The following is a 27,823-nucleotide window of genomic DNA, read 5'->3' as shown; positions in this document are numbered from 1 at the left end:
ATAAAAAAAATAAATAAGATTTGTTTTATGTTAGACGATTTGTAACTTCAACACAAAAAAATAAATGACTAATAAATAGAGATGTTAATTTAAATTGCTGGCAATTTTGCGATCTATAACTTACGGACTTTTTTAATTTCGTCAGAAATATTTCGTCAAACTTGAAGATTTTATTGTACGCCATGTTCCGCTCCCAGTTCAGTTTTTTTATATACGAGGGTGCGAAATATTTGCTTAATGGCCTCTACACACTAGAGAAATATATGTCCATATTGAAGAGTTTTTCTTACACAAGCGTAGGGAATTTGCTTCAATATGGACATAAATCGCTCTAGTGTGTAGACGCCATAAGTTTTGAAATTATTTCTTTTATGTAGAACTTGCTTTCGTCACTCAAGAAATCAAAAATCGTTAATTCATGTAGGCAATAAGACAAACATGTTTGTCTACATCAGGAGAGTGGTTGGCCAGAAGAATTCTGCTTCAAGTGTGGGAATTCTTCCCGCCCCCCACCTAAGTTTTTGTATATCGTATGTACAATCTTCACCAATATTTTTCTAGGGTCCATGAATTTAAAGTCAAATTCATAATTCATGAATTCAAAGTCAAAGTCAAATTCATTCATTTCAGATTCCAGGCGCAAAATCTAAATGAAATCAAAATGATAAGTATTTTCATAAATCATTTAACCCTAGCAATAGAAAAAATAGCATGAGAACCCAGGGACAAAAAAAAGTTCAAAATTGTTGCACAGTGTTATAGATTCTCATGTCAATTTAAATGGCCACCCAATCCCCCAAGCAACAGAGGCTAAGTTCTTGGGGATGCATCTTGACCGCAGGCTGACTTGGCGTTCACACATATGGACGAAGTGAAAGCAATTAGGACTAAAGTTCCGTCAGATGTATTGGATGATGGGTCCCCATTCCGCCCTATCACTTGAAAACAAATTGCTGCTTTACAAAATAATTCTAAACCTATATGGACATATGGGATGCAGCTATGGGGTACAGCGCCGATTTCGAATCCGGATATCTTATAAAGATTCCAGAACAAAGCTCTTCGAGTTATAACCGGAGCTCTTTGGTACGTCTCAAATCAAACAATTGCTAATGGCCTGGAGATGCCATCCGTGAAGGAAGAGATTACCAAATTTAGTCAAATATATGTGGGAAGACTGCTTGGCTACCTGAACACCTTAGCGGAGAGACTTGCGGATCCTCCTAGTGAGTCGAAAAGACTGAATAGAAGAGTTCCCATGGAGCTGGTGGCTCGCTTCGAAGCTTAAGTGTTGAGTCATCTTAAAATGTTTTTTTTTTTGTTTTTAAATTATTTTTGTTAATTTTTGTTGGATTCTGTAATTGAGCAGATCCCTTCATGTCATTTTTTTTTCCTTTATTCGTTGGCCTAACAAGAAACTTATTGTAATTTATACAGATTGTTTCAAATACATACAAAAAAAAAACAGATTAATTAGAGGGATTAAAGGGCATGAAATTTTGCGATGATTGCAATAGCTGTGAAGGGTGTGAAGATGAAGTTTGTTTAATTATTTAGCAGAATGCTGTGCCATTTTGGTGGTGAATATAATTCCGAAAGATGGAAAATTTTCCGAATGCAGTCAGCTGACATCAATCACGTGAAAAGTGGCCGTCTGCTGCAGTTTCTCTCTCGATTTTTACGCAAATTCACTTGAATTTAGCCCATTTGAGTCCTCTGGGTTCTTCCTGGTGAGTTTCCTATTCCCTACAATTTGTTATTTCTTGAGAAAAGTGACAGGATAAGTTTCAAAAGTGTGGTGCAAAATCTTCCAGGGTCGCTCGCGGAAAATCGATAAGCAACTGTCAAAAGTTCTTTGGATTCTCTGATAAAAAGGGAGTTTTTGGAGGAGACAAGGATGCAGTACGTTCTGGGGAAGACATTTGTGGGGCTCCTGGTGGGAGTGTCCACGGTGCTGATTATGTACCATCTGCTGACGGGAAAGGGTGAGCGAGTGAGTGTAGGCTGGTTCCTGGAGGAGACTTCACCCTTTATGTGGGCATCCATTGGAATTGCCCTGTCCGTGGCTCTGTCCGTTGTCGGAGCTGCCTTGGGTATCCACACTACCGGAGTGTCCATTGTTGGTGGTGGAGTCAAAGCGCCCCGTATCAAGACCAAGAACTTGATCTCAGTTATCTTCTGCGAAGCTGTGGCCATTTATGGACTCATCACGGCCATTGTGCTGTCTGGACTCCTCGAGAATTTCACCATGAGTGCCGCAATGACCAATGAAGCAATTCACAGCAACAACTGGATGGCCGGGCATGTGATGTTCGGCGCTGGACTCAGTGTAGGCCTCGTGAATCTCTTCTGTGGCATTGCTGTAGGAGTCGTGGGATCCGGAGCCGCCCTGGCAGATGCTGCCAATAGCGCCCTTTTCGTTAAAATCCTCATCGTGGAGATCTTCGGGTCAGCTATTGGTCTGTTTGGACTCATTGTTGGCATCTACATGACGTCCAAGGTACGCATGGGAGACAAGATCATGTAAAGCATCTTCTCTCCCATAGATCATATCCCCTCGTCCTTCCGCAAGTATTAGCTTAATGTCATCGGAGGGATTTCCTGACTTTCCATGCTGGAAATTTTGTTTTTCGATGTTGTGTATATAAGAAAGTCAAATAAATTTATTCCAAAATTTAGTTCGTAGAAGAAAATGTATTTTTTATTTTAAATACATCAAAAAATTTTAGACCACGCCCCTTGTAAATTTTTGGAAATCCAAAATTTGTCTCAGCAAACCGTTTCTAACAGTGTACTTCTCCGAAACAAAATTTACTCATCTCCAGAAATTCCCCACTTTTCGCTTCAAATGAAGATGAGGGTCACCCTCAAAAATGAAAATGCATCTTTTCGACAGTGTTACAAATATTTTTATTTCATATTAGTGGTGACAAATGGAAATGTTTCCTGAAGAATAAATATTTTTTGTTTGCTTTGCTTTTCGGGCTTTTCCAAAATGAGGATTCTTTCGCACGATTCTCCCCACTCAGGTGGTGAATTTCGACAGTGAGTGACGGCGGCTTCCGGAAAGAGGTAGCCCCCATTCGAACAACACAGACACACAGTGACAGCATAGGCGCATATTTGGGAGGGCGGTGGCACATTATACTCTTTTAGAGGACAGTGCAGGATGACTTTTCGCGGAAGGGATTGACCTTCTGGCTGCTGAAGCCCACGAGAAGGCAATCCTCCTGCTCGTGCTCCGTCACGTACTTGACGATGTCCACGCAGGCCTGGGACACCATGATGCGCTGCATTGAAGCCTCCCGGCGCAGTTGGTCGACAATGGCTCTCTGTTGTTGAAGATTCGAAGCCATTATATCCATTACCGCCGTCTCAGACAGGCCTATTTTGACTGCCGTTTCTTCACACGGGTGCACCAAAAAACAAGAAATTCAGTTATCAATTCTCTCCTCTTCCACACTTCCTCCTTCACGAGACACTTTCACAGGTAGTCCCTAGAATTCCCCTGGGCCGTATGCAAATCCACTATTTGCAGTACTCAATCACAGGAAAAGATTAGCACTTTTTTATCCGAATGAAAATTTTTTCACAAGAACAAAAATGGTGGACTGTCACATTGATTTGTGGTGAAAATTTTCCAGAAATCACCACCATCTGAAACCCCTATAAAAATCTTATCTGTCGGCAAATTGTGGAATTTGCTAAGAAATGTCCAAGTCCAAAATCACAAGAGATAAGGATACAATTAGATAAGGATACATGAGATAAGGAACATTTTACACTTCCAAAACCCGAGTCAAAAAATCACGTAATATACCAAACTGGCATAAAATGCCAGTGCAGATATTTTTAACAAAAAACAATTTTTCAAGAGTTTTTCGTTGCGTGACTTCTACAGTTCTAGGAAGGACCCATAAATTCATTTTCCAATAAATATTTTCTATTTTCTTGTAATTTTATATAAATTTTCTGAAGATTGACATAAAAAATACAAAAGTGAATTTTTATGGCTGCAGCACGTTTAGATCAGGAAAATTTTACGAAGTCGAAATTCGAATCCCTTTCTCACATACTTTGAGTATGTCTATCTCATTCTCTCGCACTCTTCTTCTTCCTTTAAACATCACTCTAAATTCAATTTAGCTTAATCTAATTTGGTATGCAAGAGAATGAGATAGTCATATGCAAAATGTGAAAAGGAAAGGGATTCAAATTTCGACTTTATGAAATTTTCCTGATCTAAAAGATGTGCCGGACCCATTACAGATTTCTAAAAAGCCCATTTTCATTGGATTTCCTTTTTTCTAGCAATTTGGCAAGAATTTTACTACTCATATCATAATATTACTTAATTTTTAATCATTATTTTAACATTTCCACGTCTTTTTTGCGATTTTTCCGAATCCTGACAAAACTCAAAAAACGTTAACATTTTTTAGGTGTAGTTTAAGCCATTCAAATGTCCATTTCTGATACCAACTCCATATCAAAAGGGTGGCATTTTACGCCAATTTGGTATTCTGCGCCAATTTTTTGTTTTTTTCCCCTATTTTTTAAATAATAGAAAAATTATCAACTATTTTTTTCCAGTAAACGAAGGCTAATTAAATTTTCTATACATTCGTGTTATCACTTTAGAATGAATTGAATAGAATTCCTACTATTAAGCTCCAAGCTTAAAATTGGAGTAAAATGCCACTTTGGGTTTTAAAGTGTTAATATAAAAATAAGAAAACTTGTTTTTTTTTTTTTAATATATCTATTTAGACGAGATTTAACAAAACTGTTGAAAAGAAATGTTCTTAACAGCAGGAGGCTTCGGATTCGGATCAGTTGATGTTGTGTCTCTATGACTGCCCCAATGGGCAAAAAATTACTCTGACTTAAAAATGACTGGGTTTTGTTCTACAAGAAATGGTCAAAAAATTACTCCTAATTGGAGTCTTAAAAATTAGTCGTATTCGCGTATATTGAGTTAGAGCATTACTCAAAATTGAGTTTGTCAATACATTAGTTATTTTACGAGTTTAAAATTTACTCTATTATGAAGTAATAAAAGCGACTCCAAAGGACCAGTCTTTTTCCGTACGACGCTCGACGCTCCAAAAACAGTGCACTTTCCGTCTTTTCTACCGCATATGTACGAAATCGACGTAAAGTGCGTACCATTACCATAAGGTCACTTTACAGAACTCGAATTTTTTCTGTATTCGTTTTATTTAAATTTTTTCTGCAAAATACTTTGAACTGAATTAATTGACAATAGATTTTTGTAATTTTTTGACACTGCAACGGCTTTCCCATATTTCCATTGAAGAAATGCTGATTTTATGGTTTTCCAGTGTATCAAAACCATAAGGTACATTGTCAATAATCACATTTTCTTCTATATATATTTTTTTATTTAATTTTTTTCCACAAAATACTTTGATTGGATCCTATTTATGATAATTTTTTGACAGTGAAACATCTTTTTTTAATTTGTATTGAGAAAATATCAATTTTATACGTTTTTGATCGTAAAACTACGATAATGTCAATAAATTCTTTTGTAATGTTATTATTCGAGATAATTTTTATGCAAATCTTTAAAATTAGTGATTCCAACGTTTTTCTGAAGTATTTCAAGAATGTGATTAGGCATACTATCGATTAAATTTTCGATGAACTTATCTTCAGGCTTGTTCCAGGTATCCAAAATTGCAGATTTTAACTCCAAAATGTAAGTGTATTGGCAAATATCGGTGAAAATATGGCAAACAAGAATCCCCCAAATATTCTCAATTGGATTGAAGTCAGGAGTTCAAGAGGTCAGGTGGTCACGCCAAGATTTTAATATTCTGAGCTCGGATCCAAAATAAAGGTTTTGCGCTCACATGGATTCGAGCATTATCCTGCTGGAATATGAACGTCTTAGCGCCGGTTTACTGAAATAAAAGATAGCAGACCATCTCTGTGATCTTCAATATAATCCTGGCTTTTCGAATAATGCTTCGCTTTTTATTAATAATTTTATCACTAACAAAAAAAAATGGATATCGTCGGCTCCAAAGAATACTATTGTAACTCTAAAATGCAACTTTTCAGGAGAAAGATTTAACAGTTAATATTTATATTTCATTAATCTCACTGCATTTAGTATACTTTCAACTTCTGAAAGTATTTTATCATACGTAGGCATTTAATATCTTCTGATTAACGCTGTTTTTAAACTATATACAATAAAATTGTCGGCAAAAAACGTGATAATTGGGCACGATGGTTTTGAATTTTTTTATTAGAATTTTTACAGGAATAACTTAATCAACATAAAATTTTGTAGGGATATAGATTTAAAGTTTCTGCACCCAAAGATACCATCTTTTTCTACTAATGTACGAGCTGTTTATATAAAATTGCTTAAATTCCGTAATATTGAATTAAAAAAAAACATTTATCACAGGATTCTCAAAAGCCTCACAAATTACAGTATTAAACTCAGGAAGCTAATTGAACTATTTAAATACCTTTTGAACAATTTTATTTGGCAGCAAATGATCACACTGATAGCACTTGATAAAATATAATGAGAGAGATCGAGTAATCAATGCAATCGTTTTCATAGTTTCACAATTATCAGTAAAATAATTGACAAAAGCGGAAAACTTAAAGAATGATATCTAGATTTGCTTTGATTAATTGAGGATTATCTAGCACCAAATTTCTGCAATTAATTTACGTTTCTGCATATCTGTAACAATAGCTCAATTATGTTTTACTTTATATTTATAACTAAAAACAAAGAATTATGAAATATAAGTGTAAAAAGTGTAAAATATAAAAAGAAACACAATCGAATGAGAAAAGAAATTAAGTATTAGGAAATTTCCTAGGACAATTTTTCAATTTTCCATATAGATGTTTTTGAAAGGTTTCAATGGAAGTACCTTCGCCTGAAGTTATGCTTATTGGATTCAGCCGATGTAGCTAAATAAGTTTCAAATTCCAACGGTTTTTCTTTTAAAATTTTTTTTCCACTTATTCAAGAAAATTGACTAAGTTTCCATTCAATAAAACATTCAATAGCCTCATTATTTAAATTGAACCTAATCACTCAATTACTGACACTATTATATCATTGTCGTGTGACTCACGTTATTTCTCACAGTTATCTCGCTGTTTGATTTGTTAACAGACTGGATAAACTCCTAAAAGCAGGCAAATTGTGTAATTTTTGGCGCGAAATGGAAGTTTCACTCAAAAGCCCCAAAAGACCAGAAATTCTTCTGAATTTTCGTGGTTTTCGCAAAATTCTGGAGCTTTTGCTTAAATTAACTGCCTTACCGCTGATTCCTCGTCACTTCTGGTGCTTTAAATTCCAGATATTAGTCGTTCCTCATTTCTTTATCTTCACCATAATTTCCTCACTTTGGTGCATCTTCTACGGATCCGTTGCTTCTGGCGAAACGACTCTCACCTTTTACTCAATTGTCGTGCTAGTCGCTCATGTTCAAGTTCTGGCCAAGATTTTAACGTACATCTGGAATCGTAAGGAGGTGAGGGATTTTTTGGATTGGTTCGAAGGTTTTTACACCATCAAAGAGAAAGATGATAAAATTGAGAAGATATTTGAAGATCAATTAAGTTGGAGTTTGAACGTTTCGACAATGTGTTTTAGGTAAAAAATTTAAATTTTGATAGAGTATTAATTTAGATTTAATTTTAAATCTCTTGCAGGGCTATGCTGATGGCTTATGGTAGTACTTGTATCAGCATGATTATTTTTCTTCTTTACAAGGGGGATGCCTTCATATATCGTTTCCCATTTTCTCCGGACAATCCCTCTCAAGTTCACCTTGGACTCTTGCATCTCTTTCAGTCTTTAGGGCTCTTTTTCAATACTTTCTTTGTGGTTGCTGGAGATCTTTGGGTTGCTATCATTGGGATTCACATAATGGGAATGTTGAGGGTCTTGGCAGATTTCATTCGACTTCTTGATGAATCCTCTCAGAATCATTCTAGCCTCTTGAGAAGAATTCAAACCCTTCATGCAGACATTATCAACCACAATCGCATCTTCAATGATCTAATCTTTCATCTGTTGACTGCTCAGCTCCTTTCTAGCATCTTCTTGATCCTGATGAGCCTCTCAGCTGTGAAATATGACGCTGTAGGATTTGTCTCCTACTTCCTGGGAGGCTCATCTATAATCCAGTTGCTGCTGATTTGTCTGTTCGGAGAGATCATCTTCATGCGGTATAGTGATATCGACCGTTGTCTCAATCTGACCAAGTGGTACGAGATGTCCCTGACTGACCAGAGGAACTTCATTCTAATCCTGAGAATGGGTCAGAAACCTTACGGTTTGAAAGCAGGAGGGATGTATGATGTGTCGATGCCAACCTTCATTGACGTAAGTTGCCTCCAGATACAAAATTAAGAGAGGAACATTACCAAGAAGATGATCTTATATTTAATTATTGCAGATTGTGAAGCTTGCCATTTCATACTGTGCCATACTGTTTGCCTTTATTGAGTAAATTCCAGAATTTTACATTTTAAATATTTAATTATTTTATATGGTGTATAATGTAATTCTGCGTAATTGATTAATATAATAAATATGTGAAGTGCCCGCCAAAATACATGAAAAAATATTTAAGTTAAGAAGGGAATTTCTTCAAGTGAGTTCAAAATGCCATGTCTCTCCTTATCCGTTTGATTTAATAAAACGAAGATTTGTACTCATTCCAATTATAGAAAAAGGAGGTAATCCCGATGCTTTTCATAGAGTGTGACTTTAACGCTTGTTTTTGGACTGGGGAAATATTTTTTCCCCATTCCAATCAATAGAATTATTCTTTGTTTCAGTTACAATCATGATAGAAAAAGAATTTTAGCTATAATATTGAAGAGAATAAAATTACGATAATATTAATATATGCGCAAGAACCTTACTGCAATACTTTTTTCTAACTCCGTTGAATTCGATCAAACTCGGATGCTCATTTTAAGGAAAAGTTTAATGCATAAAAATGAGAAGATAGGATAAGTGTGCCAAATTTCGGCATAGTTGCATGCAAGCGTCAAAGTCTCAAGTTTGAAATGTAATATTTTAAATACAAATTGATTTTTTTTTCATTCCTTCTACTTAAGGAGTGTTGCTTAGAATCTTGTAGACAGTTTATCGTCTTTATTTACTTTAAAATCATTCTTAATATATTTTAAAATGAATAAAAATATAGACATAGCTTTGGTGCCTTATTTCGGCCACCTTCATTCTCATAGTTCCTTGCCCTTTAGGAATTATTCTGATGCCTTTTTCACGTCATCTTGTTTGTCGAAGCTACATTTTTTGTTATTCTTTTGCATTGTATAATCTCTAGAGTACGTAAAATCTAAAAGTTCATGGAAATTCGAGGAACAAAAAAAGGTGGCCGAAATTGCAAGCTGGTCGGAATTTGGCAAAAACATTTTTTTAAAAGTTTTATTCCATCAATTCACATTGCTGACTTTGACCCTCTTCTTCTGACGACGTTTTGGAATTTCTCCTGGCCAGAAATAGTACTGTTTTAGTGTGTCGAAAATCGGTTGAGTTTCAGGAGGATCGAGAGTCTCAGAAGTTGCAGAGAGTTGATTTCCAGCGGTGACTGGATCATTTGAAGGATCATTGTCGGTGGCCTGATTGTGCTGGTTATTGATAATGGACTCCTCTTCTGAATGTTGGAAAACAATTTCCGGGGAATAAAGACCAGCGTCTTCGGTGCTGATGATGAGTCCATTGTCAATAGGTTCAATTACAATATTGTCCTGCAGTGAAATATCGGTATCATGCAGTGAAATGTCAGTGTGTGTGGTACTTTCGTCGCAAATTAAAAACACGGTCTGGTGAAATGGTCAGAAGATTATGTTCTGTGAAATATCCAAGAAAATTCTGAAACCATTCCGTGAGGTCTTCAGCAGTAACAGTAGCTCTTTCCAATGAGAAGGATTTTGGTTTGCGCTTACTGAGCTCTGGATGACGCTGAAGAAAATTCCAGAACCAAACGTCTCCGGGTCTTCCATCTGTAAAATGATTTAGAATTTTGTAGATCTCACAGATGAGTTTGACGCTGTCCAGAACTTGTTCATTCCCGATAGGATGCCAGCAATCCGCACATACCAGGATCCATTTGAGAAGTTCTTTTTCCTGTTCTTTTGATAGCGTTGTTGGCCTGCCATTGGGGCACTCCTCCGGGTATTTGCCGGTCAATTTGTTGTGCAGTGTTGTTCTTGGGACATTAAATGTTTTGGATGCATATGCTATGGTAGAACCATCTCGTACACACTGCAAGGCATTCCTAATACCTTCCTTAGAGTCGGGCTTGTCCTTATGGGTCTTTTCTTTTGTTCCCTTCGGCATCTGAAACAGAAAAAGAGTTCTGAACAATGCAATTTCTGAACCAAAACACTGATATTCACAGCATCCGACTTGGGTCGAAATGTAAACATTTACAAATCCATTTATTTCTGTATGAATTATTAATATATCATTAATATACTCTTACTCACCTTGTAGATCAATAACTAAGCTTCACTTTTGTTAATAATTTTGATTGAAAATAATATTTCATAATAAAGAAAAACCACTAGGGGAAGTGGGGAACCTTTGAAAGTGGGGTACCTTTGAAATTGGGATTTTTCATCTATGTTTAAGTGGAACTGAGCCACATCATAATGTAATTTAGCTTCTCAGTCTGTATGTGTAGCAAAATTATATCACGATAAGGCTCAATTTTATATAGATTATATATAGATTTTATATAATAGGTGAAAAATCCTAAATTCGAAGGTGTCCCGGTTTCAAAGGTGCCCCACTGACCCCTAAACGTTTTCCAGCGATGAGCTGTCAACAGCAAAATTTTCTTGGAAATGAAATTTTTACTACACAACCCAGCTGATACGAGTTGAAAAATGTTTGTTTTACCCACTTATTAAACCGATAAAAATATAATTTTTGGTTTTTCTTAAAGTAGAATAGTTATATTATGTTACTGCAGTGATTAATTATGGAAATTAAAATATAAATTATATTTTAAGTGGATTTATCGGAGTTGAATCGGTCGCGGCATCCGAGTTTTGCAATCGTCGCAGTTACATGGCCTGACTGAGAGACAACTGTGGCGTTCTTGAGTGAAATGGCGAACAGTTGACTGGATTCTATATCTAATTGGAATTTCTAGATTTAACACAATTTTTAAAATGTGAAATATTTCATAATGCTATGTGACTACGATAAAATATTTTCGTAAGAAGGTTCGTTGCATTCTTCCTATTGAAGTCTTCTGTATTGCAAAGCGATTTATGTCACGAGATTTTTGGGAGATCAATTCAGTAATGTGACCATCAGAGTACAGTAGGTTACTGCTAACTTTATGATCTGAAATACAAAAAAATAAGCATTTCTTGTTACCTTAGGCTTAGAGCCTTAGATGAGCTACTAATATAATTAAGTAATAGTTTCTCTCACCTGAAAAAGAGTATAGATATTGATGGGATACATTCCACCAGCTTTCATGCAGTAATTCCTTTGAGAGATTTTCAGCATCAAAAGTAAGTTTTTCTTATCAACCTGTGTAAAATTGTACCAATTGGTCTGATACAATTCCTCGCAAATTTTATCCGTTTTAACTTCAATAATCTGCCCAAATAAGCAGAAGAACGCCAATTGCATAAAGACGCAGAAGATGTTTTGGTACATAAATACGTCTTTGGGGTATATTGTGATGAGTGAAAAAGTCGACAAAAACATCAACATACTCCCGATGAATTGGAAAAGGCAAGCAAAACGAGTGGCATTGTTGAAATCATTCAAAACCTGAATAAATTCGCAATGGAGTTCAAAAACATTCTTCAGAATTTTATGATACTGGTCGACAAATTCTTCTTTCTTGAGATTCTGAATGGCTCCATTGATAATGTCCAGAAATCCCATTATCTGTATCCCGATTATAACGAGTGGGCAATCGATGAGGGGAGTTACTACACCTATTACTGAGAAGCAATAAGCATGAAGACTTGCCACCCACTTTGGATGATTGTCATTCTCAATGAAAGGGATTTTTTGCCAAATTCTTCCAGGATCAGATCCTAAGATTACTCGAAATACAAAAATGGTAGCAGTTGTTATGAAATCCAGATTGTAAATTCTGTAATAAAAAATAAGAATAGGGTAAAGTGATACAATGATTAAAAATAATTCAAGTACGGCTGGTTGAAATTAGTGATACCAAATAACCGGGTTTTTCGAATAGACGGTTAACCGGTTTTGGATGGCTCTGAAACCGGTTAACGGGGTTTAACCGGATTCAAATTTGAAATTAGATTATGAAATTTTGAGCAATTTTTCAGAACTTTACCTTTGATGTAAATAATTTAACACATTAATTTTTTTTCTCAGTTAGTGCAGAACTTATTTATTTTATTGCTTTATTTTGTATTTAAAATAGTTCAGAAAATTTCAGAATGAAGAAAAATTACTGAGAGTTTTTCCAATAATATTGTACGGTGGAAAAGCTAATGCAATGTATGTAGATTTCCGTAAAAATGATCATTTTTACGTACAATTTATTTTTCTTAAAATAAATTGGTAATAATCGTTGTCATTTTTGAAAATCTTTAATGGGAAAATACTTAAAAATTTTATTCTAGATCTTGCAAAATGAAAAAAAAAATTATAGAAAACGTTTTAATGAACAAATCGAAATAGTTTCCCTCTGTATTTTTAAAATCCTATTACTAGTTAAATTTTATTAAATTTAAGTTTAGAAAATTTAATTCGTGGAAGAAAAATAAAATTCGCAAAAATATAAAGAAAGAATATTGGAACGATTGTACAAGATTTATCGCTACATTATATTCGCTATAAAGTTTTTTTTTGTAAAGTCTTTTAAAAGTATTGTCAAAATTATTCTTCTTTGGTTTCTAAAGTCAATGTGTCAATGGTTTCTAAAGTCAATTTTTTAGATTATTCTCTACAGATAACACACCGATGCATAATTTTTGGTATCATATGTATATCATGAGAATCATGATTATAATTTACACAAAATTCACAAATAATTTGATAAAAAAATTCCATACGCATTTTGAAAAAAAAAGAAATATATACTATAAAAGGAAACCTTTGTTGTTTTTTACTCCATTATTGGTTGAGAAACTAATAAATACCAAATTTTGACAAAAATTTTACAAGAATTCTTATGTAACAATCTTGGTGAATTTGAGTCTAATTAGATAGTTCAATTAAATATAGAAAGATTCCGATAACCTTTAAGCCAATAATTTTTTTCAAGAGTGGAAGAAACGTACAGGAAGCTCATTACTACTATCCTTCACATATTATTAACATACTGCCATACTACAAGTTACACTTAGAATCATATTGCACTTCAAGTTCCCTACTAAAATTAAGGAAATATTTTGTAGTGTATCTTGATTTTCAAGAAATAAAGTAAAGCTTAAGAGAAATTTTAAAATTTTTGGAAGGAGACGGTTTTAAAACAGTTTCATCTCTAAAAACCGATTTTAAAACCGTCTCCAAAATAGGGCGGTTAACCGGTTTTTCGAAACCGGTTAACCGTTGTTGGAATCACTACTTGAAATTTTGCTGAAGCTTTAACATCATAAAATATTTTAACTTTAAATGGATCAAGATTTAAGGAGGAAATTATGTTTTTGAGATTTAAGAAAAATAGAAAAATGAGGTCAAAACACGGTAAAGACCTTCAAGAAATCTTCTCTATTTCCTCCTCTTACAACGTTTCGGAGATGGGTTGTCTCCTTTAAAGGTCTTTACCGTGTTTTGACTTCATTATTCATTGATAGACCGACAATTCCATTTAAAAAAAGAAAATGTGAGAAAGCAACTCCGACTCACTATTTATTGCTTTATGAGAGTAGTGAAAATTTTTTTTTTAACAAAAAATATTGTGAAATTCACTATAATATTTTTTTTTAAATTAAATTTTGTGGCTATTTTTGGATAAAAAAATTTGATGTATAAGTGATAATGCCTAATACATTTCAATACATGAAAAATACAATAATTAGATTTCCTATTGAAAATTTAAAATTATACATTATTTAGTGTGATCGTTACACTTTAAAAAGGCGTGATTTAAAATTCACTTGTAAATGGAATTTCTTCAAAAAACTTAATTATAATAGGGGAAACTGGGGCATCACCAAACACGGGGTAGCACCAAACACTGCGATTTTTTAATCAGATATTCGACTTCAGAGGACAAGAATTATAGAAATTTTTAGGCATTATAGGGATGCTTGTTCACTAAAGTAATAGTCGAGATAGTCCCAAATAGTTTAGAAATAAAAATTAGTGTTTGGTGCTAACCCATGTTTGGTGATGCCCCAGTTTCCCCTACTTTCCAAAATTAAAATTTTAAGCAAAATAAAACTTCCTAATCCGAAACTATTCTCTCAATATTACTTACACGAAGAATAAAGCTGAATACTTTCTTCGGCGTTGAATAATGTTCTGAGGATCATCTCCAAAGATATCATCAAACTTCCTGGCTGGCAACTCCTGAACCCAGTAGAATAATTTTCCAAAAAACTTCCTGCTGATACAGTAACTCAACTGTTTAAAAGCTATTTCAATCTGGACGGATATTAGAAGGGTGCTTCCAAAGAACGAAATATGATTGAGACCCGATTCCAATTGGTACTTTGCATTGTTGATTGCAGTAACGACTGTCAGAGAATTTCCCAAAAGGATTAAAATTGTGATGATGTTTACCCACCAATATTTTCGAGTAAAAGTCACGGTTGATACAAGGATGGAACTCTCAAGAAACAATCCGAGATATTCTACCAATTGATTCATTTTGAAGCGGATTTAAAGTACTTTGCAAATACTAACCAAGATATGAACTGTGAGAACATTTTTAGATTCAGCCTTTTATTCTACGCCAACAATTTCAGATTTTGTGAGAAACAATCACCTGCCGCTAAGGTCTTTATTAATAAACTGAAGGATTTTTTTTAGCAAATTGGTTCAATTTAAGGCGTGAAAGTTTTATTTGCAATTGGGATATCCGTAAAGTCTGTAGAATATCCTAATATGAGAAACTAAAGGGTGGAACCTTAATAAAATATGTCTTGCTTTCAACACATCTGAACTATTCAAACAGTATGAAATGTTTTTGTTAGAAAATTATTAGGATTAAGAGGTTTAATTGCTCCAACACGTATACATAGAGGGACATAAATACGTAAATCGCTGGTCAAAGAATAAAAAGTGGTCGAAAATTCTTTAGAAGTTAGCTTAACTTGAAGTTATTTGTGGGAAGTTTAAACTGGTGGGAATTAGTAAAATCATTATTTTGATTATAATTGCGATGAGCTGTCTATCGGCTTCAGTCGTACGTAAGTGATCTAGGGCATAAGGTTTAGACACGTGGTTTAGGTTCTCTAATTTCTTATCACGCAAGATCATTTAAGAACTTGTATACTTAAAGACAAATGATTTATTGAATATTGAAAAAATGTAAAATATTTGGCTTCTCAAGCTTTTTATTTAAAAATTCGGGACCTTCGGAAACTGGGCTAAACTACGCTAAACCTTCAGTCTGAAACCCGTATTGAAGATTATGGCGATTACATTTTCCCCCATCGTACTCAACCAAAACCATGCTATTTAATTAATTCGAAAATGAATAATCTGAAAATCGGGAAGAAAACATTCGAACATCGGTTTTGAAGATCAAAGAAAAGGCTATTTTACTTCTGGTTAAATTATGTATTACTCTGATAAGTTAGAAAACATTTTTTTTACCTTTAACTTTTGATTCCTTGTCTTTTAATAGTTAACAGCTTATGTTATTTTGGTACTTTAGTAAATTTAACCTTGCGCGAAAATTCAGTTTAAACATTGGAAATTGAGTTTGGATTTTTCGAATATCAACGAAATTTTGTATAAAGTGCCATTTACCTTTTAATATTAATATTAATTTATTATTAATTATCAATAATATCATCCTTCTTAACAACGACTTTTCACGGTCAGAGGTTAAAACAGCTACTAAATATTTATAAGGTAAATATTTACATCTGAAACATATTTGTATTAGGCTAGTCATATTTTTTATTCAAATGTTTTTAATTGCGGCTTGGAAATAAAGAATCGTTTTAATATTGGATTATTCAGTATTTTCTCTTTTTTTGTTTTAAATTAATTTTTCTTTACAATACAAGAAACTGTTTTGAGTAAAAAATTAAAATAAATAAATAAAATTCAATGGTATTCGCGAGCATAATGTGAAGTTAAAGGTTAAAAGTTGTTCTTCATTGTCTAGTATTTTTTCCTCTTAAAATTTTCACGGGTTTTAATAATACATGAAAAGGCCAAAAAGGTGGTTTTTTGGCTTTCCATATCTTTCTACTCTTATACATTACACTCGAAGATTTGAGGGCTGGGCATTTTATGAGGAATTTGTAAGCTTCATTTTCCTTACCATCCATGTTAAGATTCACCATTATATTAATTCCTCTTTTGTGTCTTACAGTGGATTACCTATAAGTTCAATAGGGAGATATTTAATTAGGGGAAATGGTCAATTTCATGCAATTTAAATGCCATATCTCCGGTTTTTGACTGAATTGGCCGCTTTTAACACTTTAACCCTTTAAGGACGATAGGGACACCTGTGCCCCAAAAAAAATTTGTTCGTCTGACCTTCTAAAATTATGTTTCGCTCTGAAAAAAATGTAATAAAATTTGTATTCCTTTATAATGTTTAAAATTGTTTTAGTACGTCTTACTGACATTTATTCTGAAGATAAATGAAAATAAACGCAGTAAATGTTAATTTAAAGACTGAAAGTATGATTTTTTATGTATACGTAAGTTGGTATTAGAGGATTAATCCTAAGCCATAATTTCCTCGAAGACCTTGCCTGATTTAAATTTTGAGAAGTCAGCTAAGTGACTCAGTCATAGGTCTTAAACATGCTTAGGTCGATATGCAAATTTTTAACATTAATTTTCCCACATTTTCCACAATTGGTGGACAACTTTGTTCAGGTACTTGAATTGAATGTTTATGAATCACAAATAAGTCAATTGGGGTCAAAAGGCATAAAGATTAACCATATGGCCATTTTTTGATTTATTTTTCTTGATATTACAATAGGTGCTTGTCTTTATTTAATCATATTTACGAAAAAGTATAGCGGGAACTGGGGCAGTAGTGAACATGGTGTAGTTGGAAACACTGCGATTTTTAAAATTAGATATTAAACTTAAGAGGACGAGACATATGTGAATTCATGGAAACTAAAAGAATCCTTGTCCACTGATGAAAAATGGTCGACATAAGTTCATGTAGTGTCGAAATAAAAATTAGTGTATAGAATACTCAATGTTTATTACTGACCCAGTATTTCCCATTAGCTGAGATTTTTAGTCAGTAAATTCAGAAGATTTACCAGTAAAAACTTCAGATGTGTCAATAAATAATTTATTTATGGTGTGTAAAAAATAAAAAAAATTATCAATAATCCTTTTAAATCAAACATAAAATGGTAAGATGACTCATAACTTTTTCGGTTTTTCTTTTCCAAGAATATATTAATATTTTTGGGTATATACAATTTTATTTTTAATGACCAATTTTACCAAAACTCTATACTCAACCTTCTGCAGCCCTTTTTATAAGACTTACGGATCCAGGATTTTTTTTTTAACTTTTAAGTAATGTTGAAGAATAATGCCGTAAAAATAATTCGATTCACATATTGATTCAGGAGATAGTCCTAGTTCTCTTCTCGTATTTACTAATCTACTTGGAATGAAATATTTTATAAGAAAACTTGAATTTTAGCTATACAAGATATTCAAGATATCGAAGATCGATCTTTGGAGCTGTAGAACACAGTTTATATTAGACTAAAAAACCATTAGAAGAATAAAGCCTGGCTAAAACTAAATCTGGACGCCACTTGCAAACTCCACCACCCATTCTACTAGTGGGAACTTAAATCTCTTGTCAGTAGGGGAAAGTACTCTACCTTCGAACGTTCATGCCTTCGAATGAACGTGAATTTCCTTGTGAAAAGAAAATGTGAATTTTATTTTAGTTTTCCTAAGGGACTTACACATTTCTATTAAATATTTATTGGCTTACCATCATTTGTTGATAATTCCGTGATAATTTAATGTAAATCTCTTACGAAAAACAAAAGAAATTCACATTATTCGAAGGCATGAACGTTCGAAAGGAGAGGACTTTTCCCTATATTATTTATACTTCTACAAAGAACAACTGGTGCAAATTTCAGCAAGATTTATCATCCGGTAGCAGAGAAACGTAAGATAAAACTTAAAAGAAGGAATAAATTTCTGCACAAAAACCTAAAAAAATCCGGAATAGTCGGACCCGAAGTTAGCTAAACTGCTCAATTTACCGAAAACAACAAATATAACATGATCATAAGCTATAGGATGAACCTTATTATAGAAAAAGCTGAATGGACGCTCAAGATAACTAGAACCAGCGACGGAGTACTGTGAAGAAAAGTACCGAAGTCAAGTTCTAGTATCAACTGTCTTACAATGAAACTTAAACATAAGACAGTAGACGAGATGGAATTAATAAGTACACAGTAGGTAGACTCGATAATTCAGTTCTTTTAATATCCTGCTATATTTTTTATTCGAACGCCTGTTAATTTTAATAATTAAAAAAAATGTTCACTTTTCACATTTGGTTATAATGTGATGAATGCAGCAAATACAGTACGACTCCGATGGAGTCAAACTCTAAAAATTTTAAACAGCATTAAAAAAAATACAACATTTCAGGTTTAATATTAACTTTTGATATTAATTATTAAAAATTAATAAAAAATAATATTATTAAAAAAAAATAATAATTTTTAAACTGCTTTTGTTAAGTAAGAATCTGAGACATATTGTAACGAGTGAAATAGTAATTAACAATTAAAAACTTAAAATATTGAAAAAATATAAGAATCAAATGTTGACTTTATTTTAGTCGGACTATGTATTTCGAAATTTTCAGTGGTATTTCTTTATTTTGTTGTGATATTTTAGGGATCGGGAATTTTCTTTTTTCCATTTTGTTCTTTACACTTTTGTTTTTCCCAGTTTGTCTTTGGAATCTTTGTCTTCGGTAATTTTTGTTTTTTTGGAAACTTTGTCTTTGGAAATTTTGTCTTTTATACATTTTGCACAATTATCGGATATTTTGTCTGTCACACATTTTGCACAAGTATATTTTATAACTTTCCAAAAACAGAAAATTTCCCTTTGTCCTGACAAGCGATACTGATAACTTCCCAAAATACAGAAAATTTCCCTTTGCCCAAAATGACGAAACTAAAAACTTCAAAAATTTTTTTCAAAAAATTCAAAAAATTACTTGTTTAAAATATTATGAAAGACAAGATTTCCAAAGACAAAGTTTCCAAAAAAAAAAAATTACCGAAGACAAAGATTCCAAAGACAAACTGAAAAAAAAAACAAAATTGTAAAAAAACAAAATGGAAAAAACAAAGATTCCTCAAACCGATATTTTTTTGCAATATTTATAACTACGTGAATTTTATAAAATTATGTAAGTGAACAAAAAGGCATTGGATTTCAAATAGTTTCAAGTCCGAAGTTCGCCATTATTTGGATGGCACTTTAGTTTTATCTTAACTCTTTCCGGACCGCAGCATATGCTGCAAGCCAATTTCACAATTTTTAATCAAAAATATCTAAGCTCAAGAATTAATTGAGGTCCTACAAAAAATATCTTACATTTGGACATCCTTATAGTTTGTAATCATCCACAAGAATCGGATTTTTATCAGTTCTGAATAATTAAAAAACATTGTTTTTCATAAAAAATGCATATGCTTCTTTGGGTACTACAGTCCCAAAAGAGACGAAAGAGTTAAATGCCTGAATTTTAGAGTCTTACTGTAGTATTTCCATTGCCGGGAGAAATGAAATTAAAAAAAAACTATTTTTTACTTTTTTAAATTTTATTCTATTACTTAAGTGTTTCTTTTTTTACAGAAATTCTTTAAAATTAATGAATCATTTTATCATTAGCAATTATCTAAAGACTAAATTTACGTGTGTGTTCCTTGAATGTGTAATGTGTATTTGTTGAAAGATCTCTGCCTTTTTTGCAAATACTTTTTCTCTTATTCCTCACTTTTTTTTCGGTATACATTACTAATCACATTCATAAGTTTTAAATGATTCTCGTATGTTTTTTTTTAGTGAATTTCATATTTTTTGAAAATCATATTTTTTTTACAGAATATTGAGAAGATATTTTTTGTGAATTTTTATTTACCTCATAGAGGAATTACTCTGACACTTTTCAGGTTTCTCTTTTTTTTAGCTGAACATCTGACAGATTTTTAAGTGTTTTATCCCTATACAATACTCGTGATTTTAATTTTTATACATTTTTTATATGATTTTATATTTTTTTTACTGTAGTCATAAATATTGGAAAATGTTTTTTTTTTCTAGTGACAAAATAATATTATTAAAGGTAATCGATATTTTATTTCCGTTCTATAGTTTTTTTTTATTTTTCTTCATCTTCTTTCAACTCAACAATCAAACTTAATCACTACTACATAAGTTTTTTTTTAATACATATTCAAAAGGAATTATGCCGTGTCCTGTAATTTTATTTATCATTTGATGCTTTCCACAATGATTTCTCTTTCTATACACTCAAAATTTGCTTTTATGTACAGATTTCTCTTTTTTTTTCTTTTTTTTAGGAAATTTTCCTATCGTACATAAATTCTTCGTCATTTCTCATTCTAAAATAATCTACATTAGAACGCGCATGTTTTTTTTCATTCTCTCTAATAAGTATAGGAACTTTGGTTTCTCATATTTTTGCCATTAAATAACAAAAATTATGAATTTAATTTGTTTTAAAATAATTTTTGTCCCATGGCCACAGTGGATCAAATTGAGAATTAAAAACTAAAGCTCTAAAACTAAATTTTAAAATTCAATTTGATGCTAATAAATTACTGTACATGAATTTGAACTTAAATGATGACACAATGTTGATTTTGAAACATTTTTTGCGTGGTTTTGTCTGCAATTAAAATTACAAATTGACTTCATTCAGATGAATGTAACTTTTTTCAACTTGAATATTTTGTAGAGAGATAATGTAGGACTTCATGCGTAGGCTTTATCTAAAATTATTTTAGATCATATCTCCCCCAGAAATAGTTGGTAATTAAAGATGATTTTGTAAATGTTTTATAGACAAGATAAAATTACAAGTTCGAATATCGGTGGGGCAAAAGGAGCCTTCCACAAAATACTTAGGACACGCCTCTAGGTAGAAATGCAAATTTAGTGGAAAGAAATTGAATATAAATTTCAAATAATATCTGGTACAAATGGAAAAGCCCTTAATTATTATATACGGTGCCGCAAGTTTGTAAAATTTTGTAACAAAAGTTAGATAACGTCACTTTTGAAGCCTCATCCTCTTTCTGTTGTCCTGAAACAGAGAAAATCTGAGAGATAAAAAATGGAAAAATTAACAAAAACCACGCCCATGCCAAGGACCCGCCCACTTGTTTATATTTTGCTTATTCAAGCTACAAATTTTCATCAACTCTCCAAAAAAAATATTAGAAATATTGAAAAATGCAACAGTCTTTAAAAATTCTATGAAATTACCTCTACTTTTATTTATTAGTGTAATTTGGGGTGTGGCCTATTTTTCACAAGAAGAATTACTTTGAACCGTTTCTATAATTGCATTGGTGATGATGCCTTTCTTGTGCTGTACTATACCACAACATTAATACTCATTAAAAATGCAAACATTTCAACTTTAATTAGCACGTAACTTCTGAAGGGGGCGTGACCTAAAATTAATTTCAAATGAAACTTTGTCAGATAGTTCAATTCTTCACACTTGCAATGCATGGTATTTTTTCAAGTTACTCATCCGAATTCATGCCAACTAATTATACAAATTTACAATTAAATAAAATATATATTTTATGGCAAAATGCAAATTTATCTTTTAATAACAATTTTTTTTTATTCTCTTACACAGCTAAGTAAAATTTTCCAAATATTTCGTACATCTTTATTTACACTTGTTAAGGTTTCGTCGAGGACTCTTTCATTTTTCTTACAAAGTAACTTGTGTCTTAAATTTTATCTCCTGACACAGTGTTGTTTTTTTAATAGTGATAGTTTTTTTTCTTTTTTGATATGAAATGAACGTTAGTCATCTCTAAGAGATGAGATCTGCGAGATAACTGCCTCATTTTACTTTATTATACTATTCCTTTGGACATCATTCGAACTGTATTCTTTAAGGCCTGACGCTTATTGCAGAACCAAATTCGTATTACTTCACGCTCGTATCCCAATTGATGAGCTAAACCGGTGATTTCCGTGCCTGGAAAGAAATTCAGATAAAGGTTATTCGTTGCAATGGAGCTAATCTAAATAATAGGCAAACACATTGACACAGTAGGGGAGACTGGGGCAAAAAGTCACAAAACGGATATTTTATTTTTTTTAAAAGCTACTTGAGCGCTTCAAAAATTTCTAATTAGCGCAGTTTTATAGGAAATTTACCGCTATACAACTTTGTGAAAATAATTTTCTTCTATTTTGTAAGGAAGTTTATCGAGCCGTTTTCTAAAAGGTAATTTTGTGACTATTCTCAAAAATGCTGGGGCAAATAGTACCAGACATTGGGTATTATCACATTTTGATTCGCTTTATTACAGGCTTCCGTAAATTTGAAAAAATAACTAGAGGACATATTTTCATAGAAAATTTATTCATCTACACCTTTGTAAAACAACGTTTCCTCTGAAAAAAAGTGAGAAAACGAGAAAAGCGCTTTTCAAGATATTTTAGAAAAAATACACAAAAGACTGCAAATCGTTTGACCAATGTAAACAACAAGCAGCGAGACATGATAATGACGTTTCTTTTCGCCGTGAGACATCAGAAATTGCTTCGCTTTTTTTTGTTACTTTTTGCTCTATACCTTTTGTTACTTTTTACCCCAAGTGGCCATTTTTAATAAAAGGATTTCTGGAGAAAAGAACTTTTGTGAAATTCTAAAATAGATAGTAGATTCGTATTCAAAAAATCCAAATTATTTAGAAAATATTCACTAGTGCATCAATTTTGGAAAATAAGTAGGTAATAATTGTTATCTTCTGCAAGGAAAATATTTCAAAAATAGGGCTAAAAATTTCGATATTTTTTTATTTTCTAAATTCCTTGTTTGAATTGTAAGAAACTTACGACATTGAAGAAGGTCTATGGAGGCTATCTATATAAAAAAATTTGAGCCGCTATCTTTTTTACCTTGGAAGATATTGAATTTTGAATTTTTCGATTTGTGACTTTTTGCCCCAGTCTCCCCTACTTATAAAAACTCAAGAATTCAGAAAATAAATATCTTCAAAAAGCGTAGAAATTATTATAATTATATTATTATTATTCTCTGTTTACAATTATTATATACTTATACGATACTTTTGGGATCTCAGTGGCGCAATAGGCAAGACCGTTTGGTTTCGAACGAAACAATTCCATTCTAGTGAAATTCAAATCAATTTATTTAATATACTTAGGATAAACTGTCCTCTTAACAAAATTGGCCCTTTACAATATGTTAGGACGAGTTGTTAATGGAGGTCACATGACTCAAGATAAGCCCCCTCTTTCGCTCCCTTGGCAAGGCATTCCAGAGGATGACACCCTCCACAAATATGGAGTTGCGAAAATTACGACTCCCTAAACCAGGCACACGGAGACACGAAGACCTGTAGGATGATCCAGCAACTACAAGTTCCGCAAGGTACCGCGGCCTACCAGTCGAAAGAATCCAGGAAATGAAATCCACCACACGGGTATCGAGATAATCGGGCGGATAATCGGGAGGACCTAGTATGGAATTACCATATGCAGACACATGATTATATTATTTGTGAAGTCGGAAGACATAGCGCAAACATGAATTAAATGCAAGTCTCAGACGACTATGGTCCTCAGCATGTGCTCTGAAGAACAACTCACACCCGTAGGTGAAAAATTGCACAATAAGTGCTCTAACCAGAAGCAATATAGTTTCTCGGGGTGTAAAAGTTTGGTACCGTCGTAAAGTTCGCAACGTGAGAAAAACCTTGCGGCAAATCTCAGCTACGTGATCCGACCAAGTAAGTGTATCATTAAAGATGACACTTAGATTTTTCACCTTGGAGGAGAGTGGAATTTCTTCTTCTTCTTGCGACTTTCTGGCATTCAGGACCAGACCATTATTGTCGGCCCAGTGTCGGCCCTCCAAATCATCATTCACAGCATCGAACGCGTGAGATGCATTTAACGGTTTTCCAGAGCAATAAATATGAAGATCGTCTGCATACAAATGGTACCCACAATATCTGAGAACCTGAGGGAGATCATTTATGAAAAGAGAGAAAAGAATGGGTCCCAAAATGATACCCTGGGAGACACCGTGAGTAAGATCGAGGGCAGACGAGATTGATTGACCAGACATTACAATCTGAGATCGAGATGCAAGGTAGGATTGTATAAGACGGACGGATACCGTAGAGAAACCGAAGAGTTCCTGAAGTTTGTTACAGAGCAGGGAGTGTGAAATGCTATCAAAAGCCTTCGAGAAGTCCAACAGTACCAGAACACTAAACATGGCTCTATCCAAAGCCCAAGCAATATCATGAACGTATGAAATGGATGTCAAAGGTGAGGCACGCTCTGGTAGACCAATTGTCAAAAATATTGATAAAAGAATGAAAATCGTGAAGTTGGGCGGGATGCGAGAACATGTTATATTACCAAGGAACTGGAAATTATCCAGGAAACAGTTTGGAAGCATTTCCAAAAGTCTGATCAAAGGAAAAAGCTGGATGTATAGGTGCCACATGAATTGTCACAAAAGAACCTTTTAAACCTAATTGATGTCTGTGATTTTTTGTTGAAATGAAGCAAAATTGAGCCATTTTTGAAATATAGTAGATGGTGATTGGCGATGAAAAATGGGGCACACACGAGAACAACAGTCGGAAAATATAGCGGTCCAAATGTGTTGAACTGGTTCAAACGATCGTCAAGCTCGGATTAATGGCTAAAATGGTTTTGCTGTATGTTTGGTGGGATTGGAAAGGAATCATCCACTATAATAGATGCTGACCCATGGCCAAATGCTGAATTCGGACGTTTACTGTCAACAACTGACCAGATTGAAGCAGGTGATCGACTAGAACCGTTCAGATTTGGATAATAGTAAGGATATTGCGTTACATCAAAACAACGCCAGACCGTACACATCTTTAACAACGCTCCGGAAACTCCGAGCGCTTGGACGGGAGATTCTGTAGCACCCGTCGTATAGTCCAGACTTGAAACTAAACGTTTACCATCTTTTTAAGGATTTCTAGTATTTCCAAAATTTTCTTAATCGTACAAAACTGTCCTCAGGATAGGCTTGTGAAAAAGGGTTGGTCAAGTTATTTTCTAACCAGTAGGAACGATGACTTCGTCAATCATGGAATTATGAAATTTTCTATCAAAAGGAACGAAAGTTATTCAAGAAAATGACGGATATTTGATTTACTTCAGAAAATCCTAACCTAACTATGTTAATTTAATTTCCAAAATTAAGCTTAAAATGGTTCAGAACTTTTTACTTCACATTAATTCTTCGATTTTTCTACAATATACTTGAGAGTGATATAAATTTTAGGAAAAAAAATGAAAGGTATTGAAGTTCTGATCCAGTCTAATCAGTTTCGAGTTTTGATTGATTATAAACCGGTACTTTACCCGGAAATTAATTATGATTTTAAATAAAAACGAATTAGGTGAACCTGAAACACAATAAGGTAAGCGAAAATTATAAAAGTTGATGTCATCCAGGATAAAAATAGTCCGAATTAATTTTTTTTTTAGATAGCCTTACTGAACGTTTCGAAAAGTCTAATAGTTTGTTTTAAGGGCTTCAAAGACTTTCCTGACCGTTATGGTTTTTAAAGGACAAATCTGCAAATTTATTGATACCCCAAAAAATAATAATGCATATCTAAAAAAGAATCTAGCCTTCGAGAAGGTCTATGTACTCTAGGGAATGCTACGTACTTAGTCCCTACTAGAGAAATAACATTCTTAAAAAAAAATTATGCAGATAAAAGTGTCCTTTTTGTCACATTTTACTTCAGGTTTACCTAACTTATAAAGTGATAGCTAAACGATGCAAGGAAGAATAACTTCATATTGTGCTACATAATTTGCGGGTTAAAAGTTATGCCAGGTTTTTATATTTTTTGTTTACTAGAGAATGTAGAATAGTGATTTGGCGTAAGTTCTTTTTTCCCATATGGCAACCCTACATTATGGCTTTTATAGCATACATGGATAGGGGGAAGTGGGGCACTTTTGAATGTTGGGCTGTTTTGAATTAAGGATTTTTCTCCTAATGTTCAAGTGAATTTTCTATATTTCTAGGTTGAATTCTACGGGAAAGTATTCATAAACTGTATCTAATTGTTATGCAAAATAAAAGCCTTAAACATGATACTCGAAATTTAATATAATCGTTATTCTACTGATTAAAATTTACTTTATTTTCGTTCAAACATTTGAAAACTATAGTTTATTAACAGTTTATCACATTAAGTACTCTCGATATGACATTGCATTATTACAATAAGTCAATATCATTCCTAAATTTGATATAAAAGAGTTCTTCTACCGGAGTCATATGTCAATGTGTTTGTAAAAACGTAATCATCTTTTTATACAAAAATACTTTTTTAAATTAATAAATAAAATCTTACCTGATGGATGTGTATTGCGCTCAAAATGCGCATTGAGCAATTCAAGGGCTTGAGGTGTAAAAGAGGTTCGTCGTTTCCTCTTCTTCGATGGTTCCACCCCAATAAAGTCCGTCAAATGATTCTGTCCACTTTTGTACCTATTCCAGTGACTAAAAAATTCAAATTAGATTCCAAAAATTTGCTTTAGAAATATTTATTTTTTGTATCCCTTACCTTTCTTCTGCCTCCTTCATCCATCTCTCGAGAACTGGCTTAATTTTCTGCGCACTCTTTGGGGTAATGTCCAGTTTTTCGAACCTGTATTCGTCAGCAAAAACAAATTAAAGGTTTAGAAAGGTCTTTGATATTTAGATTTATTTTTTAAGTTAGTAAGACAATTGGAAAATCCTCAACCAAAAGACTAATAGTAAGAAAATAAAGTGAATTGACGCCCTAAATGCCAGGACATTGACATGAGTTCTGCATAAAATAATGGCAGATAAAACAATTAATTAAATGTATTGTGATACATACTAAATTTATTTGTTGTTAAAATATCAAACACAAAAAAATTATTCCTTCTTGCAAAACATTGGCAATGCCCTGGCCTTCGAGTATCGCAATTTTTTCTTTTATTTTTTGAGTAACTACAATAAAAAAAAGAACAAAAAATACAAAAATACAAACAAAACTAAATAGGAAATACACAAAAAATTTTACGTAAGAAAATAATAGATGTTCGATAAACAAAACAAAAATTAAGGGGTAAATTTAATAATTACTAAGTGTAAATTTTACACACAATTTCAATCTTGGGTAAGTGTCCTGAAAAATTTTCACAAATTGTGTGCAGTTGAGGTATTGAATAAGTTTTAAAGTGTGGAAAACACTTGTTGCTCCATTCAAAAACTGGGAAAATGTTTCTATATTTAATAAACAGCCCAAAATTGTGTGTGAATTGGTA

General features: G+C 33.0%; 5 protein-coding genes across 8 annotated transcripts in view; 2 read left to right on the top strand and 3 right to left on the bottom strand.

Annotated features, from left to right (window-relative positions):
- The first annotated feature begins 1,599 nt into the window (after nucleotides 1–1,599).
- On the top strand, nucleotides 1,600–2,693 carry LOC129804140 (V-type proton ATPase 21 kDa proteolipid subunit c''-like). 2 transcript variants are annotated; one of them, XM_055851222.1, is made up of 2 exons: nucleotides 1,600–1,730; nucleotides 1,815–2,693. In XM_055851222.1, the coding sequence occupies exon 2, from the start codon at nucleotides 1,898–1,900 to the stop codon at nucleotides 2,525–2,527; it is 630 nt and encodes a 209-aa protein (XP_055707197.1). In that variant the 5' UTR covers nucleotides 1,600–1,730; nucleotides 1,815–1,897; the 3' UTR covers nucleotides 2,528–2,693. The 2 variants fall into 2 exon arrangements, with proteins under 2 accessions (XP_055707197.1, XP_055707198.1); XM_055851223.1 differs by having other exon boundaries at nucleotides 1,609–1,730; nucleotides 1,795–2,693.
- Nucleotides 2,694–2,886: 193 nt separating this feature from the next.
- LOC129804147 (guanine nucleotide-binding protein subunit gamma-1-like) lies at nucleotides 2,887–3,630 on the bottom strand. Its single transcript, XM_055851231.1, has one exon. It carries the CDS (start codon nucleotides 3,363–3,365, stop codon nucleotides 3,153–3,155), a length of 213 nt encoding a protein of 70 aa, XP_055707206.1. The 5' UTR covers nucleotides 3,366–3,630; the 3' UTR covers nucleotides 2,887–3,152.
- A 4,019-nt stretch (nucleotides 3,631–7,649) lies between these two features.
- Nucleotides 7,650–8,522, top strand: LOC129800956 (odorant receptor 85f-like). The gene is made up of 3 exons (XM_055845702.1): nucleotides 7,650–7,660; nucleotides 7,720–8,395; nucleotides 8,469–8,522. The coding sequence occupies exons 1-3, from the start codon at nucleotides 7,650–7,652 to the stop codon at nucleotides 8,520–8,522; spliced, it is 741 nt and encodes a 246-aa protein (XP_055701677.1).
- Nucleotides 8,523–11,347: 2,825 nt separating this feature from the next.
- On the bottom strand, nucleotides 11,348–15,248 carry LOC129800955 (odorant receptor 22a-like). The gene is made up of 4 exons (XM_055845701.1): nucleotides 15,197–15,248; nucleotides 14,475–14,733; nucleotides 11,492–12,170; nucleotides 11,348–11,401 (listed from the first exon to the last, which is right to left on the bottom strand). Exons 1-4 carry the CDS (start codon nucleotides 15,246–15,248, stop codon nucleotides 11,348–11,350), a joined length of 1,044 nt encoding a protein of 347 aa, XP_055701676.1.
- Nucleotides 15,249–20,015: 4,767 nt separating this feature from the next.
- The window catches only part of LOC129804096 (POU domain, class 6, transcription factor 1), a 254,688-nt gene continuing 246,880 nt past the window's right edge, over nucleotides 20,016–27,823 (bottom strand). For all 3 annotated transcript variants that reach the window (XM_055851165.1, XM_055851166.1, XM_055851167.1), the window contains 3 exons: nucleotides 27,094–27,177; nucleotides 26,881–27,029; nucleotides 20,016–22,460 (listed from right to left, as the gene is read on the bottom strand). In XM_055851165.1, coding sequence (XP_055707140.1) covers nucleotides 22,336–22,460; nucleotides 26,881–27,029; nucleotides 27,094–27,177 — 358 coding nt within the window. In that variant the 3' untranslated portion in view covers nucleotides 20,016–22,335. The remainder of the gene's footprint in view (nucleotides 22,461–26,880; nucleotides 27,030–27,093; nucleotides 27,178–27,823) is intronic.

The sequence above is a fragment of the Phlebotomus papatasi genome, chromosome 2 (assembly GCF_024763615.1).
Source record: "Phlebotomus papatasi isolate M1 chromosome 2, Ppap_2.1, whole genome shotgun sequence".
NCBI classification, from domain to species: domain Eukaryota; kingdom Metazoa; phylum Arthropoda; class Insecta; order Diptera; family Psychodidae; genus Phlebotomus; species Phlebotomus papatasi.
Note: the sequence above shows the minus strand (reverse complement) of the source record. Positions and strands in the feature narration are given on the sequence as shown.

Coding starts and splice junctions, on each gene's coding strand:
- LOC129804140 (XM_055851222.1), top strand. CDS start 1,898: ATGCAGTACGTTCTGGGGAAGACATTTGTGGGGCTCCTGGTGGGAGTG.
- LOC129804147 (XM_055851231.1), bottom strand. CDS start 3,365: ATGGATATAATGGCTTCGAATCTTCAACAACAGAGAGCCATTGTCGAC.
- LOC129800956 (XM_055845702.1), top strand. Junction 8,396..8,468: donor CGATGCCAACCTTCATTGAC/GTAAGTTGCCTC, acceptor TAATTATTGCAG/ATTGTGAAGCTTGCCATTTC.
- LOC129800955 (XM_055845701.1), bottom strand. CDS start 15,248: ATGTCCCTCTATGTATACGTGTTGGAGCAATTAAACCTCTTAATCCTA. Junction 14,734..15,196: donor AAACCTCTTAATCCTAATAA/TTTTCTAACAAA, acceptor ATTCTCTGACAG/TCGTTACTGCAATCAACAAT. Junction 12,171..14,474: donor TATTCAGCTTTATTCTTCGT/GTAAGTAATATT, acceptor TTTTTATTACAG/AATTTACAATCTGGATTTCA.